The 18,364-nt window shown below is 38.7% G+C and overlaps 1 protein-coding gene across 10 annotated transcripts in view; it reads right to left on the minus strand.

Annotated features, from left to right (window-relative positions):
• The window catches only part of adgrb1a (adhesion G protein-coupled receptor B1a), a 210,769-nt gene that overhangs the window by 53,380 nt on the left and 139,025 nt on the right, over positions 1-18,364 (minus strand). For all 10 annotated transcript variants that reach the window (XM_086310179.1, XM_086310171.1, XM_086310173.1 and 7 more), the window contains 4 exons: positions 17,411-17,486; positions 14,260-14,362; positions 14,124-14,167; positions 448-574 (listed from right to left, as the gene is read on the minus strand). In XM_086310179.1, the coding sequence (XP_086166305.1) occupies positions 448-574; positions 14,124-14,167; positions 14,260-14,362; positions 17,411-17,486 (350 nt within the window). The remainder of the gene's footprint in view (positions 1-447; positions 575-14,123; positions 14,168-14,259; positions 14,363-17,410; positions 17,487-18,364) is intronic.

Consider the following 18,364-nt stretch of genomic DNA (forward strand, 5'->3'; position numbering starts at 1 on the left):
ATTGTTGGCGTTTACCTAAAATAAGAAAATTAAGGAGGGGTGTGGAATTTGAGGGGCATGCAGTTATGATCATCAGCTCTAACATGATTTGAAATCCTACTCATGGTGTCATGTGTGTGAATATCTGAGAGCAGAGACCACAGGTTAGCACGGTGCTGCTCCTCCTCTTGGAAGAGATAAACAGCCACATAAGTAAAGACACCCCCTAAATAAAATCCTTTTTTTGGCAAGCCTTTAATAACCTTTTGCAGCATGGCTTTGGCATGTCGAGACATAGAAAAGGAAGGAGGGGGAAAGAGGGAGGATCTGTTGATATGTAATGACAATGACGCCCTTTAGAGAGAGAGAGAAAAAAAAGAAACAGCTGATGCATTCTCAAAGAACCCCACAAAAACACATCCCGTCTCCGATACCTTTATGGAAGTCATGGGAGGTTGTCGGACTTACCATTTCGGGATTTAGCCGTGCTAAAATGGCGAAGGTGGACAGTCTGTCACAAGAGCATTTGGTTCTGAATGAGTCGACAAGCACGGTTTTGCAGCCCCTGGCAGACCAGGATCCCAGCAGAGAGGAGCTGCACGAGAGAAACACGCGCGCGCGCGCGCACACACACGTACACACAGAGAGAGACACACACACAAGCACAAAGAGAAAAGCGATGCGGTGAATATAAGAGAGCCCCGGCAAATTAAAGAAAGCAAAGAAAAAAGAAAAAACGGCGGTTCAAATCCCACCGCGTTATCCCGGCTCTTTAATCCACTTTACATCTCTGCCGCTGCAGCAGGCACGCGCACACAGCGGACTGGAGGCGACGATGAGGCGCTACAAGGCGGCGTGCTGCAGCTCTCAGCCCGGACACATTACAGAAACACACTGCCAACACTCACATCTGAACCACTCGGGATCATTATCATTATTATCATCGTTGTCCTTATTATTATCATTATTATTATTAAAAAAATAATAATAATAATATTAATAGTGACGTGTTGTTTCAAGTGAGCTAAATATTAGCCATTACAATATTGTGCTATATGTACTATGCACAATGTATATACAGTAGAGTTCTTTATTTAATGTAATTTTTTTTTTATCATAATGTTAAAATTCCCATGCATGCCTCATATAAAAAAGAGGCAACAAATTATGCAATTTCTGATGGGAAACTGGTGCATGCTGGGAAAGCAGCGCTGCAAACATGGAAACATGGCGTGTTGATCAAGATCGCTGTTAATTAATACAGCGATCAGTGCCCTATGACGGTGGATCAGTGGCAAGTTTGGAAACAACTGGAATTATTTTAATACCTAACGTGAAATACGTTTGTATTAAGTTATATTGCGGCTCATTCCTGTCTACAGTGAATGCCTGCTGCGTTAATGTTTTTTTTTTCTTTTTTCTGGCCCTATTGTTTAACGATAATACAATTTGAAAGCCTGTTATTAAAAAGTACACCAAAGCATGAGCAGAAAGCAGTGCCACTATCATGGAAATCTGGCCCAGTGGTCAATACCACTGCATCTTTTGTAACATAACATAACCCAGTAACATTAATGAGTCACAGCTCTTCACAGTTGACAGCGGATCAAAGCAGAAAGAAAAATAAAGAAAGAAAACTGACCATTACATGTATATCAGTTACACCTGCTTATTTCCTGCCATGGCTGTTCAGAATGCCTGCTGTGGAAAAGGGCCAGTAAAGTAGTAGCGACGAAGTATTTTAATGTGGAATAGCTGATATAGAGTACAGGTGGGCACACCAAGAGTAATTTTTTTTACACTAGCATAAAAACAGAAATGTATATGTTATTCTATCATACTGCAAAAATATGCAAAGAGTGGCATTGGTGTAAGTGTTGGGAATAAATTTATTCTAAATGTGAACTTAAAATATATCAGTTATTTTTTTAGCAGCTTGTTTGTGGGTTGCTCTGCCATCCTTTTTAATCCTGTAATGGTTCTTGGGTTGCTCAGCAGTATGGTTTGGTTCCAACTTCTATTCGCAATTTGAAGCACCAAGCCTGAGAGTCACATTAGCAGTAAAAGTTAGGGACTTTTATCCAACAGCAACCATAAAATGGCCATGGCATAATGTTACCTGCACCTTGTTTGACAGAATATAATGGTATGCTTCAGATCATGAGCTGTTCCTCTCCCTATTTTTCTCCTCCTATCATTCTGTTACAAATAAATCTTGGTTTAATATATAAGAGATCTGCTCTTCAGAGCTCTTTTAGATGTTTTCAGGTGAAGTCTAATATACACCTCTGTATTTACATTCCTGAAAGGATGAAAGTGTCTTAACTAAATACTTTGATGACACACTTACCTCTTCGAAAGTGGACTTGACTTGGTTAAATGTTGTGGGAGGGGTTATTTTAACTTGGAAAGAATTCTGTGATCATCCACTTTAGTTTTCTCTTGTCTGGGCCTTTTAGTGTTGCTGAGTTGACCAGTTAATTCCATCTTTTTAAGACTGTATGAGATTATGGATTTGTTGACATCTAAAGTTTCTTCTACTGCAAACACTGTTTCTAACAGTTATACTCTTGGTTCTGTATGATGTCACAGGGAAGGATAGGGCAACACGTTCTCACTCGTGTTGGATAGGGAGACACACAAGCTCAACCCACTTATTTTTCATTTTGAACATGCTAGTGTCAAAAGGCTGATGTTTTGCTGGTCAAATCAAAGCAGTCTGACACACTCTAGCTTCACGGTTTCATAATTTGACATCTCTGGCAATTAGATAGCAAAACTCCATTTGACCAGGCTCCTGACAAAGCCCAGCCTTATGTTACCCTGCTTCAGTGCACACAGAAATTTAGACACAGTCAAACTGATGAAAAAGCAGCTGAATGTTAAGAATGATGAACGGAAACCAAGCACCAAACTACAGCTGTCAATTGGCAGAAAATAAATTGAGACCAATATCAATAATTATTGATTGTTTAAGTTATTTTTCTTTTCTTTTTTTACCTCTTAACATTCCATGTAGCATTTCTGTAAAGAAAGGCCAAAATCCCTCCTGAAAACCTGCCAACTAAGTCATGTTTTCCTTGAGGATTAAATACTAATTTCACTCAATAGCATACAAATCAATTTAGAACTTACATGTAATGTGTTTTTTTGGTTTTACTTTGAGTTGATATTCTCTCCCCAATGAAATAAAAGTACCATAAATATTAGAAACTGTTCATTTCTTTGTATTTAAATTTATAAATTTTAAGTGAATGTCCTCATATGTGGATGTCATTTTTATCAGAAACAAAGATCAGGTAAAAAAAAAAAAATCAGGTAATTCTTTGTTTTTACATTCATCAGGTCCCAGTCAGCCAAATATCAAAGAGAAATAAAAGATGCACGCTATGAAAGCGTTTGGGTCTTAGGAGGTTAAAGCTGGATTTAAAAAAATAAGTGTTTTAAGTTACAGTTATTAGAGCACAAGTAGCACCATTTTGTGTGAGTACAGAATATGACGTCACTGGGTCGGTTAGTGGCAACTAAATGGCAAACAAGGAAGTTGATATTAAAAAGGAGTTTGTGGGGATCACTTTGGTGTTGCAGCAAAAAGTTTTTATGTTAAAAACTGAGGAAAGATTGTTCAGTTTCACTTTTTTTCCCCCAAGCAAAAAGTGGTTCTTCAGTGTTGCCTAGCTACTCTGAAAGGGGAAAAGCCACTAGTTAGCAGTAATGTTTTTGTTTGCAGAGAACTTTATAAATGGGGACCGTGTGGAGGAGAGTGTTTGAGTCAGGTTCACTGGTGGTTCACCAGGATGACCAGCTGACTGTCACTGTCCCCCGTGTTTGTTTTCTTTCCTTGTCAGATCCGGTGTACAGACAGAGGCACAATAAGGCACAATAGCTGGCACAGCATATGTCCACAAAATGTGATCAGGACTACTTTCAATGTGTGACTTAACACCCAGTTATATAATAAATGTATTTTTTCCTGAGAAGATGCTGATGGATGTTGATTGTGCTTAGGTAAATTGTGGTTTAATGTGATAACCTGTTAATTTGTTGCATTGCTTAGGAAAAGATGGTCTTAATCGCAGTATAACTGGGAGTTAAATTAGTCCTAAATAATGCTGATCTCATCTTTTCGACACATGTTCTGACAGATGATTGCGTAGCTGAAAAGTTCCCATAGATATAAGTTGCTTATCCCTCATACTGAAACTGGGCTTTTGTCACTTGGTGGTAGCTCTGCCTTTCCTTGTGAAATGGAATTCTCAAAACCACGGCTTCTGTTGTGTGTACAAGCTTATGTAGACTGAATCTGAATGTACTGTGCTTTTATGGTTGCTATTACTCCTTTAGGCCAGAGATGCCACTGTGAAACAGGCAAATGAGGAGGTTAGAGAAGAAGTGGAAGAGTGTGATGTAATCACTTTAACATTAAAGTGTGCCTAACAACGAGCCATTGTGTTTATATACAAACACAACATCTTCCTCATTCAGTAATAATGAAAACAAACATACAATTGTGAGACAAACCAAATGTTATCATCATCATCATATTTTCACTGTTTGTCATGTACCCCCACGTGCATTCAGCTGCATTCAGTAGAACTAAAATAACCCTTACACTAGACCTAATTACGGCAACCCTTAAATACTTGCAACACCATTAGGTCTGGTGTTCAGGCACCTACTTTAGGGCATAAATAAAATAATATTATTTGTCATGTAGACATTTTAAAAATGTAGCTATTTGCTGAACTGTCCAGAACCAGATTTTGCTCCTACATAGATCATCCTTGTAAAAGCACACTATATTTTCTTAATGCTGGCATTCACCTTACTATCCATGTGGCCAGTTCTTGGCAGAGGACACTGTTCCATGCAGGGCTGCTGGACCAGCACCTAAATTATCCAATTAGACAGTGGGGGCAAAACTGTCCGCAGGCCATGGTGCGGCTCACAGAAAGACTTAATCACATCATCTGCACAAAGAAACTGCACTCATTCCTAATATATTGGATTTCTGTTAGAGGTGATGTGCTAATGTCAGCACTGAGTCACCTCCTGAAGCTAACACATAAACAAACAAATACACACACACACACACACACACACACACACACACACACACACACACACACACACACACACACACACACACACTCTCTCTCTCTCTCTCGCTCTCTCTCTCTCTCTCACACACTCTCATTTGTCCTTTCACTTTATTGGAATTTATTCAGCATACCTATTTGCCATACAATAACAGACACACTGTAAGCCACAAATGTCTGCGAGAGAGTTTATTTCTGATTTTAAACATCTCTCTTTAACTGTGCGCATTTAGCATGTGGCCAAAATGCAGCCTTGTTTCTCTCTCTCTTTTTTTTGTGGAATATTTATTGTACAGTTGACTCATTAAAGGAAGACAAATCTGTGATTGTCACAGATACCAGATCTCAGTCCATACTAGATTCCATTCCATTCTATGCAAAATTAAGCTGTTCTGGAGGCTAATGTGCGAGCAACACAAGACAGTAGATGAATGAGGGTTTCCAAAGTTGTGTACAACTTGGATGGATCACTTTGAAGGTGCCAGCTGGTCATTCGCAGACATTCCTGGCTCCAGTTCAGCCAGGTGACCTTCTACTGTATCTACTAGTCATATGTAAGTTAATGGTGTTCTTCACTCTCACTGGTAATGTCTTCAGTCATTTGCTGGAAAGTTTATCACAGGTCCTGCAAGTTCCAACCTAATTGGCTCTGGGAGAAAAAGTAATTGCTCCCTTGGTACAATGGAATTGATTTGCTACATAAAATTAAATTTACCTGTGATTTACTACATTATTTGGAGAGCTGAGTTCAATTTCATTGACAGTTCACTATAGTTGACTATGCTTGACTATAGTTCTTGTTGCTCACAAGAACCATCAACAACCAGCTGATAGGTAAAAGGGCAGTTACTTTTTCACACTACATCAGATAGCTTCAAATAGCTATTTTCCCTTGATGAATCAAATAATTAGAAAATTATGTTTTGTACATACTCAGGTTGTATTTGTCTAATATTAAAATTTGTTTGATGATTTGAAACACGTGTGTGTGACAACTATGGAACAGAATAAGAAATTAGGAAGGTAGGGCATTTTTCACAGCAGTGGATACATTAGCTTAAACCTCTGAGGACTAAGCTATCATAGGCTGTAACCGTTCCATATTATTTTCTTTGTTCCCTGATTGCCAAGACAATAGAGATTGTCAGCCACCAGGAACAAATTAGACTTCTTGGTTGCAATGCCAATCAAACTCTCACTACAATTGCAGTGGGACTGGAAATAACTAAAACCAACTAAAGCTAAGTATAAACTACAGGCACTTATAGCACACAACTGTGCTCCATGCTATACTCGGGGCATACTGGCTGTGAACGGAGGAACAAACAGTTGTTACCTTGCTGTATTTGTTTCAGTACCAAAGGTAACAATAACACTTCAAGTAGGTTGTCCAGCAGAGTATTAGACAGTCACATAAGCAAGGAGAGTTTTCCTCACTCCCAGGAGGTCATTGGTGATTGGATTAGGGCTAACAATGTAGCAGCATCAACTCTCCTTTTCATGTGTGGCATAACCAGGGTACACCCCAACTGTCTCAGGTAGATCTGGTGGTGTTTCCAATGTTCTGATAACTTCCAGGCTGGGACGTTCCATATCACCATGATGAATGCAGCAGTGGAGTCATTCTTCAAAATAACTGACAGAGCGTCCTTACCCTTATTGATACTGCATAATACTTTAACTGAGGAGCCATGGCAAAAATTTGAAAATTAAATACTTCCATTTATTAAAAGTGAATAGGCAAAACTGGGTACTTCTGACTGGATTAACAGTCAGAAACAGAAAACAATAACGTGACATTATGAAGAATAACAAGGTTTTAAAAACTGAATAATATGACAAAAAAAATACAACTCTGGGATCTGCACAGACGGCAGTGTCATTGCTAATGTTTATACCTGTACAGCCACGTTAACACAATGTGCATTTACATTTCTTGGGAGCTGCATATCAGATAGCAGTGCAGATTACAACACAGAGCTTCAAAATGGTTTAGGTTACATCTGTGTCTTCAGGCTACTTCTTGTTGATATGTTCACATAACAAATGGATCTGGTGTCAATAACATTTGTGGTTGTACTTGTTGTGGTGTCTTAAGTGGCCAATTAATAAAAAATTTAAGAAGTAAAAGATCTAATCTGAAACTTCTCTGTTGCAGCGCCGATGCTTTGGAATAACCTTCCTCTCCATATTAGACAGGCTACATCAGTGCCAGTTTTTAAATCATTATTAAAAACCTATTTTTACTCCCTGGCTTTTAACTCTGTGGGTAACTAACATTTTTATTTTATTTGTTTTTTTTTTATTGCTATGTCTGGTTTTATTACTATGTGCATATTAGTAATGTACAGCACTTTCGTCTACCAGGTGTGTTTTTAAAGTGCTATATAAATAAATGATGATGATGATAATCTATACAGACCATATACATGCCATACACAGGCTGGCATGCTTAGAACACGCTTGATTAGCATGTTCTGACTATAAACACAACAGTGTGTTCCCTGTAATGCAGTCTCTTTCTATTCAGAGACACATGTAAATAAATATGCTGCCTACCCCTATCCACTAATCTTCACCTTCCCTTGTATTACAGTAATTGATGAAAACTCCAGCCCAACATCTCTGATGAATTGAGGCAGCTGCTCAACATCAGCATCAACTCTGTAAATTAACTGAGACGGCAGGGTTGATTTGTATGGTCAAAAGCAAGGTTAGTGTTTATTGGCTACAGTCTGGTAAACAATGTTTAGCCAACACACTAAAAGCTCTTTCCTCTGATTTAAAAAAGAAAAAGAAATAAAATCTTTTCTCCTGTGTTGCTGTGAATGTTTGAAGGTAAAGCTAAAGGTTTTTTTTGTTTGTTTTGTTTTGTTTTTTGGATATATTGCACAATTAAAACATAAAATGCTCTTTCATTCCAAAAATCTTCAGACTATTAGCTGTTTAGTTTTGTTTTCAGTTCCAGTCTGGTCAGATATAGGCACCAGTCTAGTTTCTGGTTACATTTTCTTTTTTTCAGCACAGAAAATAATTTCCATATTTTATGGAGAAATGGAGAATGTGTTAGCAGAGAAATAATAACTACTGGACAAATAATCTAGCTAGACTATAGACTATATACAGGGAGTGCAGAATTATTAGGCAAATGAGTATTTTGTCCACATCATCCTCTTCATGCATGTTGTCTTACTCCAAGCTATATAGGCTCGAAAGCCTACTACCAATTAAGCATATTAGGTGATGTGCATCTCTGTAATGAGAAGGGGTGTGGTCTAAATAGTGAGATATCTTGCAGAGGAATGCAGCAGTCTCAAAATTGCAAAGCTTCTGAAGCGTGATCATCGAACAATTAAGCGTTTCATTCAAAACAGTCAACAGGGTCGTGAGAAGCATGTGGAAAAACCAAGGTGCAAAATAACTGCCCATGAACTGAGAAAAGTCAAGCGTGCAGCTGCCAAGATGCCACTTGCCACCAGTTTGGCCATATTTCAGAGCTGCAACATCACTGGAGTGCCCAAAAGCACAAGGTGTGCAATACTCAGAGACATGGCCAAGGTAAGAAAGGCTGAAAGACGACCACCACTGAACAAGACACACAAGCTGAAACGTCAAGACTGGGCCAAGAAATATCTCAAGACTGGTTTTTCTAAGGTTTTATGGACTAATGAAATGAGAATGAGTCTTGATGGGCCAGATGGATGGGCCCGTGGCTGGATTGGTAAAGGGCAGAGAGCTCCAGTCCGACTCAGACGCCAGCAAGGTGGAGGTGGAGTACTGGTTTGGGCTGGTATCATCAAAGATGAGCTTGTGGGGCCTTTTCGGGTTGAGGATGGAGTCAAGCTCAACTCCCAGTCCTACTGCCAGTTTCTGGAAGACACCTTCTTCAAGCAGTGGTACAGGAAGAAGTCTGCATCCTTCAAGAAAAACATGATTTTCATGCAGGACAATGCTCCATCACACGCGTCCAAGTACTCCACAGTGTGGCTGGCAAGAAAGGGTATAAAAGAAGAAAAACTAATGACATGGCCTCCTTGTTCACCTGATCTGAACCCCATTGAGAACCTGTGGTCCATCATCAAATGTGAGATTTACAAGGAGGGAAAACAGTACACCTCTCTGAACAGTGTCTGGGAGGCTGTGGTTGCTGCTGCACGCAATGTTGATGGTGACCAGATCAAAACACTGACAGAATCCATGGATGGCAGGCTTTTGAGTGTCCTTGCACAGAAAGGTGGCTATATTGGTCGCTGATTTGTTTTTGTTTTGTTTTTGAATGTCAGAAATGTATATTTGTGAATGTGGAGATGTTATATTGGTTTCACTGGTAAAAATAAATAATTGAAATGGGTATATATTTGTTTTTTGTTAAGTTGCCTAATAATTATGCACAGTAATAGTCACCTGCACACACAGATATCCCCCTAAAATAGCTAAAACTAAAAACAAACTACAAACTACTACCAAAAACATTCAGCTTTGATATTAATGAGTTTTTTGGGTTCATTGAGAACATGGTTGTTGTTCAATAATAAAATTATTCCTCAAAAATACAACTTGCCTAATAATTCTGCACTCCCTGTAGACTACTAGACACGTGTTTTTTTTTCAACCTATTTCCCTCTCAGGCAAAACTTCTGTGAAAAGACACTGAAAGACTGTTGACTTCTCAAAGCAAAAGTTGAGATTTGGTGGGAAATTGAAAGCTGGAAAGCTGCCTTCACAGGTCATTGCAAAGATATCTTGAAAAAGATGTTTCCTCTAAATCTGGTTGACAGTGAAAAGACACTTTTCTCACTCAACGCCTCTGCAAACTTCTAACAAGCCAATTGAAACCCACAACATTCACATGTGGGATGAAGTTCTGACTGTCAGAAAACGCTCAGGAAATAAGCTTACTGTGTGGCACACAATAACACATAACCCTACGAAAGACAGTTTCCTTGTAGATAAATCTCTCTCTCTCTCTGTCCCCTGTGCACTGCCTGGATTGACTAAAAAAAGAGCCTATGACTCATGCAATGCCTAGAATTATAAAAGATCAACATGACCCTAAGAGCCTTTATCAAGAACTCATGGGGATGTGGCAAAAAACACTAAAGGCCAACTTTGGCCAGTTACAAAAGTCACTATCAAGTGCAGATCTACCAAAAGGATGCTCTGTTCCCATTGCTTTTCTATAATGGCCTGAAACCCCTCAGTGAAACCACTGACAAGCCTGGCTATGGATACCAACTGCGGAATAGAGCAATCATCAGTCACCTTCACTGATCCACTAGGATCTACAGAAGGGAATGTCACTGGGACTGGAGAAGTGTAGTCGTATGGTAACAAAGACAGGGAAGGTAGTCAGAACTGAGGGGATTGCAATACCCGAAGGAAACAGCTGTCCTGGGAATCCCATAGGCAAATGGGAACCATGAAGAGGCCGGTGATGAGATACCCTGCTGGGATAATAAGCTGGCCAAAGGAAGAGATAGGAAGCCACTTACATCAAGACAATATACTTAATGAATATCTCAGGTAGCAGAAACCAAAAAGAGAAGAGGAACCATCATAGAAGGACTGGCCCCTGCAATCATAGAAGGACTGGCCCCTGCACAGTATTTAACACCGGCAGACAGAAGAAGTGGCTGATATTGAGAAATCCTACTAGTGACTAGACAAAGGTGGACTGAAATATAGCTGAGCCACTAATCATGCATCAAAGGAACAAGCTCTGAGCACAAAAATCATAGAGGCTGGGATCTACCACACCAGAACCCCAGGTGAATGCGGTGCAGAGACGCCCCTGGGACAATCTCACACATAACGATAAGACGCAAGTTTGGAGCAGGCGGGCCATAAATGGAATGCCATAACCAAGCGTCTGGCATAGTAGAGTATGAGTATGGCTTGGAAGTGCTGAGATCAAAATGGGATATGCTCGTTAGATTGGTAGAGAATGCCTGAGCAAAGATCCTGTGGGGCTTTCAGATACAGACAGATAAACTTGTATCTTCCTCAATGCCTTTTTTGTACGCTCCCAGTTGGCCAGCCTATTCAACCCTCTGAGGTCCAACAACCTTTTAACTCTTATCCTTCCCCCAGAAAATAACACTATAACAATAAGCATGGCGATATTGCAATAAGAAAATAAGTAATGCCTTTTCATTTTTAATTAAATGCTCTCCAGGGTCTTGAAAGCCAAAGAACAAAGAAAATAATAATTTTAATTGACAAAGAAGATGCTCAGTTTTTTTTTTGAAAGTCCACCTGCCCCACTCCACTTTATAGAAAAGCTATACAAACAGGAGAATACAGTGAACAGTGTGTATCACTGGCAGAGTGTCTGAGCTGCCATTCACGGCAATATTATTCTGATGCCAATTAATATTTAGTATTTATAGCACATCAGGAAAACGTATACTGTAAACAAAGTAGTATTAATGCCAACATGTGTGAGACAGGGAGACAGAGACTGCTGATGTTCTTGTTATTGATTCCAGGAGATTGAAGCCTGATGCAAGTGAAGGCCCAGGCAGCTTCAACGCTCTTATCAACATGACAAGGACGTCTCCTCATATTCCAATTTCTCTCCCAAATATTAAGTCATTAATCATAGCTCCTGTCCTAGATAGATTTTAATTTCGCATAGAACGTCTCTTCCCCCAACCCCGCACCCAAACACCACAAGATTGGATTCTTTTGTCCTTTCTGTGTTCCTGCTTTTGTCTCTGTCGTCATTTAAGCTTGCTGAATATGGCGATATCTACGAGGTGATTATGATCAGTTTGGTCAAAATAAAACTCTTATAGATGCTGGTTTTGAGTAGATATTAGACAGATAAAAATGTACCACTATTTATCACATTAAAGCTTGCATTCATAACATAAGAATTTGGCCTAAACAAATTTAGTTTCAGGGCTGTGTGAAAACTGGGAACAGAAATTCAGCACAGGAGGCACTGACTTTCGTGCATAAAAATACAATTATTTAGAGAAAGAAGCAGGATTATTTTAATAAGAAAAGTTGTTTCCATGAACTGAAAATGTCTTTTTTTGGCAGGGGAAATAATCAATTTAAGAAGCTGTTCAGAAAATTATTGCAAAATACCGTCATATTAATATGTATACTTTCCTTTAAAATCGGTTTGGGAATAAGACTTGGCAAAATAATCTGCGTGTGCTTTCGTGTTTATTTTGCCCCAGGTTTCTACACACCAAACCAAAATTATTTTTATCCCTTGACTGAGGCGATGAATGTTCTGCTCTCTGTCTCTGTAACACAAGTTTATACACCCATCTAAATGCAAATATCCAAACCTGCATTGCAATAAGGCTACAAAATGTTCGACTCTTTCCTCCTCCCTGTCCACATCTGTCTTTCAGTGCTCACATAGTTTCTTTGTATTTTCCAGTCTTAAACAAATAGGGCATTTAAGACAAGGAACAAATGAGTACTGCTTTGAATCTGCCCGTAGAGGTTGTAAAACCGAACTGTTCAATATGTATCTTTTATTCGTTCTCTTTCCTCCACACTCTCTCCTCTCTCAGTAGACTCTGAGCTGCTCACTATCGTTCATGTTGATAACTGTGCGTGGGTTGCGAGAGGGAGGAAAGCAGTGAGCGACACTTTTAATTTTCCACACGCTACATCAGTGTCGTAGCAGTGATAGCACTGGGTTAATGTTGTCCCAGACAAGAGCAACCAAGCTGTCCAGCATACTCAGCACCTTCCACTGGGGAGCAGCTCACTGACTTTGTCAAGATTAAAAACACTGTGCCTAGCCAAAGAACTTCAGAGGGAGCATGGCCTCTCTAATGACTTGACTTAGGTGCCATGTATTACTATGCATGCGGGTCTGATTTTAATACATGGCATAGCTTGTAACTGGGTGATGCAGTTTGTTTTTTTAATTAGTTTTTAATAATAATAATAATATGCAAACAATGCGCAACGTTCACATTCTGGGCTCTAAATCATTCACCAAAGCCTACGTTTCCCAGATATGGATTAAAAGTTGGAGTATAGTAGAGATTTTCAGAAATATAGTAAAATTTATGATAACTTGTCACTGTTAGCTGTGGTAAAATGTGTCAAAGAAATGGAAACAGAGGGTCCATGTGGTTAGTGAAAAGACCTGAGCAATCACAGAATAACATTAAAAAACAAAAAAGATCTTAGTAAATAATGACATAATTGTTCATTTTGGTCATTATTTCCCCAGAGTACCTCCCTTGGGTTGGGGGGGGAGATGGATGGATATTCTTCTTCTTTAGCTTCAGATTATCTTAAAGCTTCACCATAAAAAATATTCACATATATAGGTGTATACATACAATAACCAGCCAATGTGTTAAGTACTGTTCAGCTGCTGTTTAACACAAGTATCTCAGAGCATGGACTCTGAATTTAGGCCTATAGATCTGTGGGAGTTCAAACCAAGAAGGGCGATTCAGGTGACATTGAATATGGTATGGTTGTTGGTGCCAGAGGGCTGGTCTGATTATTTCAGAAACTGCTTATCTACTGGGATAGTATCCAATGAGTGTTAGTTTCTGCTGAAAAATGGCTTTTTGATGTCAGAGATCAAATTAGAAGGGACAGACTGCTTTGAGCTGGAAAGAAGGCAATAATAACCACTCATTACAACAAAGATATGCATAAGAGCATCTCTGATGCATGTAAAACCCTGAAGCAGATGAGCAACACCAGATGCCACAAAGCAAACTGGGGCTACAAAGCTAAATTGTCTCAAACTGCTTTCTTGAACACAACGGTGAGTTCACTGTTCTCAAATAGCCTCCATAGAGCATCTTTGGTTGTGGTGGAATGCATCATGGATGTGCAGCTGAAAATCTTCAGCAACTGCCTAATGCTCTAATTTCAATATGGCCCCAAATCTCTCAGGAATTAAATTGCATGACATCTGAAATGTCCTACACGTCCTACTGAATCCATGCCACAAAGAATGCATTAATATTTAATTATTATTTGATTAATATTAATTAATACGTCTGTGTGTGCTGTCAAATGTCATATCAGAAATATCATGGGCCTTACCTGTCACTCTCATCCCAGGATATACAGGTGTGGTTGGTGGTGCCCTACATAAATGGAGAACAGAGAAACCACATGGTTATGAAAGAGGATCAGTTGCAGCAGCTTTATAGCTGTAAAAAGTTGATTTTTTACTCACGTTATAAAGGTGAGAGAACTCAACCACAAATGGAACAGTGAGGGAAGCAGGGGTGGGCTTGATGGTCACTGACAATACCCTGGAATTGAGGACTGTGCTGTTTCTACAAGAAGAGAAAAGGCAGCACTGTCACCTTTAACTGACAATCTATACTGCAGTGGAAATGCACCCAAAATTTCAAGATACTCAGATGTAGATGAAAGCACACCAATGTTTTGTCTGAAGTATCTAATATATGAAATGGATTCTTCTATAAAAATATTTCATTATAAAAGTGGTAAACTGACAACTAATTTAATATACATAAAACAAAACAAAACCCTGGAAATTAAAGCTAATACAACTGGGAGATGCTACACATGAATGCATGTAATTCATCTAATTCATCCCAAAGTGGGTGTGACAGAGGGCAGAAGATTCCTCGGAATGTCTAGACAAACAAAATATAAATAGATGTATGGAGGAAACATAGCCCTACAAACACAGAAGTGCATTTCAACACTGAAAATTGAGAAAACTAATTTAGCATAGACAAACGGATGAATTGCTATCTGGAAGATCACTGGTCTTACTGACTCCAGTTCTTTGATTTCATCGAACATCAAATGACACTTGACTTTAAGCTAGCTAAAATGATGTCCTTGATCCTGATTAAGTTCACAGTCCTGATATCTTTAAGGCCACTTGGGGAATATGCTGCCAATAATGGCATCCACAGATGACAAAGTCATATTGAAGGCTGTTGTTCAAATGAAATTTGAAAGGACATATTGACATTATCCTTAGTTTAGCAAATATTATGTAGCTGCCACAAAAAGCTAGGCCACTTAGAGTTCATTTAAATACTGATAGTTTGTGTTCAGTTGTATTTTTTATGAGATCCAGACCAGTCATGATTTCTTAATCAACAGGATGATAAGTACCACATTTCTGCTTCAGTCGTTTTACAGCCACTTGCCAGAATCTTTGTGCTCTACTTCAGAACAAATGGATCCAGTAATCCTTCTTTTCCAGTAACTGAAGCACATTGTCTATCAGTATCTTATAACATTTGAGACATTTTATTTTAAATTCTCTATCCCAGCTTAGTATGCATTGCTATTCTGTTTTTCCATAGCTACTATCAATCATGTGGAATCAGACAATCAGAAAAAAGTGAATAGCTACTGGTAGAACTGACATCGAAAGCTTCCAGTTGGCCAATCATGTTCAACAGCCCGTGCTCTGTTTCCTGATTATTCACATCATCACTGTATCCACAACACACAATCACCCTCTCACCATTTGAAAACACAATCACTCATCTTAAACTTTTGTGTCACCTAGTCTCTCGCTTCAAACTTCTCTCATTTTCTTTTAGAGAGGCATCAAAAACAGAAAAGGAGTAGAGACAAAGATAAAATTGGGAGAAAAAGAAGAGTGAAGAAGAGCGGAAATATAGATCTCAGATGGTGAGGGTCTGCTTGATTTTTCTCTTATTTTATCAATTCATGTGTTTTTAGCGTATTATCATAATACATTACTCCTTCTCAACGTTACTGCAGGCTGTTTCTATTAAAACAAATGTAAATCATCATGCTACCAGCAACTGCAACTTCCCCCCAAGATATGCCTTTACCCCAAAAACAAGACGTACATGGGGCCACCCACTGCGAGAATAGTACTCCTACATTTATTCCTTGCATTCATTTAGCTAGAAGTGCTTACTGTTGCAGCTGATGCTAAAAGGCCTGGCAGCACAGTTTTGCTGCATTGGAACATGGTTAAACGTCTTGAGCATTGTTGTTAAATGGTGTGTGTGCACTGCGTGGTTATAATACTAAAGCAGTTGGATTAATTCAGAATACCTTTCTACACTTTTGATAACTTAAGCTTTACTGGCCATCGCTGACCAGAGGAATTCTTGATAGGGAGTTCTAGCAACATATACTAGGAGAGTTTATCTTATAACTTTTGAAGATTGGACTAACTCTATTAAGGACAGAACTGACTTCAGACAAATGTTTAATTCCACTTGATTCTGTTGTTACCTTACAGCTCAGTGTATGACACCTGAGATAAATTAACCATTTATCCTCCACACTGTTGCAGTTTTTAGTGGCCAGAGAAGCTATTATTCTTCACTGGCAAATTTCCCTTCAGGGAATTTGGCTACGTGGGTAACCTGTGTCAAGGATGTTTCACTGAAATAGCTATGTGTTTGCATCACAGTATGAAAGAAAATTATGGTGCAATTAATGCAATGAGTGTCTTTCTGCCTCTTCCATACCAGAGTTCCGTAAACTAAATCAAACTCTGCAGAGCCCGTTTTAGCTGGAATATTCCAGGATTTGATTTGTGCCTTAACAGGTAGAAACTGAGAAAAATGATCATACACAGAGTCCAATCTCCATCACTGCTAATAACCTGACCCTTTTCTGTTAAGCCTATGTGGTCTTAACACCTTAACCTGAACCCTAAATCTATATGTTGAAGAATGAAAAAAAAAACAGAAGATTGCTGAGAATTTTTAACTTTAAATGTTTGGGGTTTTTTTTTACATGAATTTGGATATGTCTTTAGTCTATAACAAAGTGGTGAACAGACAAACCCACTTAACACCCCTAGAAACACTAGTAGTATAACAAAAAAATTTTGGATACAAAGTCCAGTGCATGTCTTCAAGTGACTTCACTGACAGACTCATTTAAATCAAATGTAAGTGTTCCCTAAAGAAAAAACAAAATCCCATAGTAATGCGCATGGAGACCCATTCTGACCCTAGGCTAAATAAGCATTTTTCATTAACTGATAATTATTATTTATTAATAATCATTATTTTCTGCCTTCATGATAACTACAAAATGAATATGCTGAACAAAACCATTACATACAACCAAAAACTCGAGGAATAAGAAAAGACAGATGAAACAAAAAAAAGGAATTCTGAGATGAATGGATTTCATGACAACTTCTGTGCCACCACAACCTCTATCACAAAGTCATATCTATACTGACACATGGAAAGTCTTTTTTTTGTGAAACCCAGTATCCCTGGTTCATTGGTATAAAACATTCTGTTGCATTCATGCAAACCCATTATCAAATTCCCTGTCTGAAATCCACCTCCCCAAATCCCACTTCTTTCAGAAGCAGCCTTGAGAAGTCTTACCTCTGCAGATTGAGAATGCTGCCCAGGTTTCTGTACAGAGCAATGCCAGTTACAAATGTCGAGGTATCATCTGGATCTGCATTAGGAAAGAAACAGAGGTACAGACAAGGATTAACATGGGATTTGGCATATGGGAGGAACTCTAAGAACAAACGTAGGGACCTCCAACGGTGTAGCAGTAAACAATCTTGATGCATGCTCAATCATCCAGATATGGAAATCCCAAAAAGTTCATTCTGTTCATCTGGATGTAGCACTTAAAACGTGTAGGGATCCAGCACCTCCTGTTAGTGAGCAATTCAATCTCTTAGGCAGGTTAATCCATATGACTGTTGAATGGGTTAATTTTTAAGATGTATAAAAGGTCAAATTTGGTGAGAGAATCAATTCTGTATCATCATCTTTACTTTTAGTTTAAATCAATGTCTGCTCTCCTTGAAGTAACCTAACACAAATATTACATTTTGCTCCGTACAGTCCAACAATATGCATCACTGTAAACTGCACCACACTGCTGCAAACCAACCAATTTAGCCTACAATAAACTGTCTATCACATCTTTTCATACAACCTTTGAATGACACAAAAGTATAGTATACTTATTATAGTATACTTATAGTATAGCATACAAAGTATACTTAGTATACTTCACTTGTACATTTAACTAGTGGACACATTTTGTGATGAACCGTATAAAAATTGTTTGCATGACTTTTAATTTATTGAGCTGTTTGGAAAGTTGCTACTGAAATGACCCATCACTTAAAAAAAGATAATTTATGTTCAGCTCTGTATCTCCAGCAAGACACCAAAGTACCTTGAATGCAACTTTACATCTTCACCTTGAGTGCATCACAGGGTTAAGCAGGAAAAAGGATTTTTTTGAGGTTGTAAGTGAGCTGTTTGTTATGCTCTTATTATTGAGCAAGTATCTCAATGCCATCACTGAAAGAA

This window comes from Aulonocara sp. 'chitande type north' Nkhata Bay, linkage group LG11 (assembly GCF_057382095.1).
Source record: "Aulonocara sp. 'chitande type north' Nkhata Bay isolate Kocher_YH1m ecotype deep benthic linkage group LG11, A_spYH_male_GT1.1, whole genome shotgun sequence".
Lineage (NCBI taxonomy): Eukaryota > Metazoa > Chordata > Actinopteri > Cichliformes > Cichlidae > Aulonocara > Aulonocara sp. 'chitande type north' Nkhata Bay.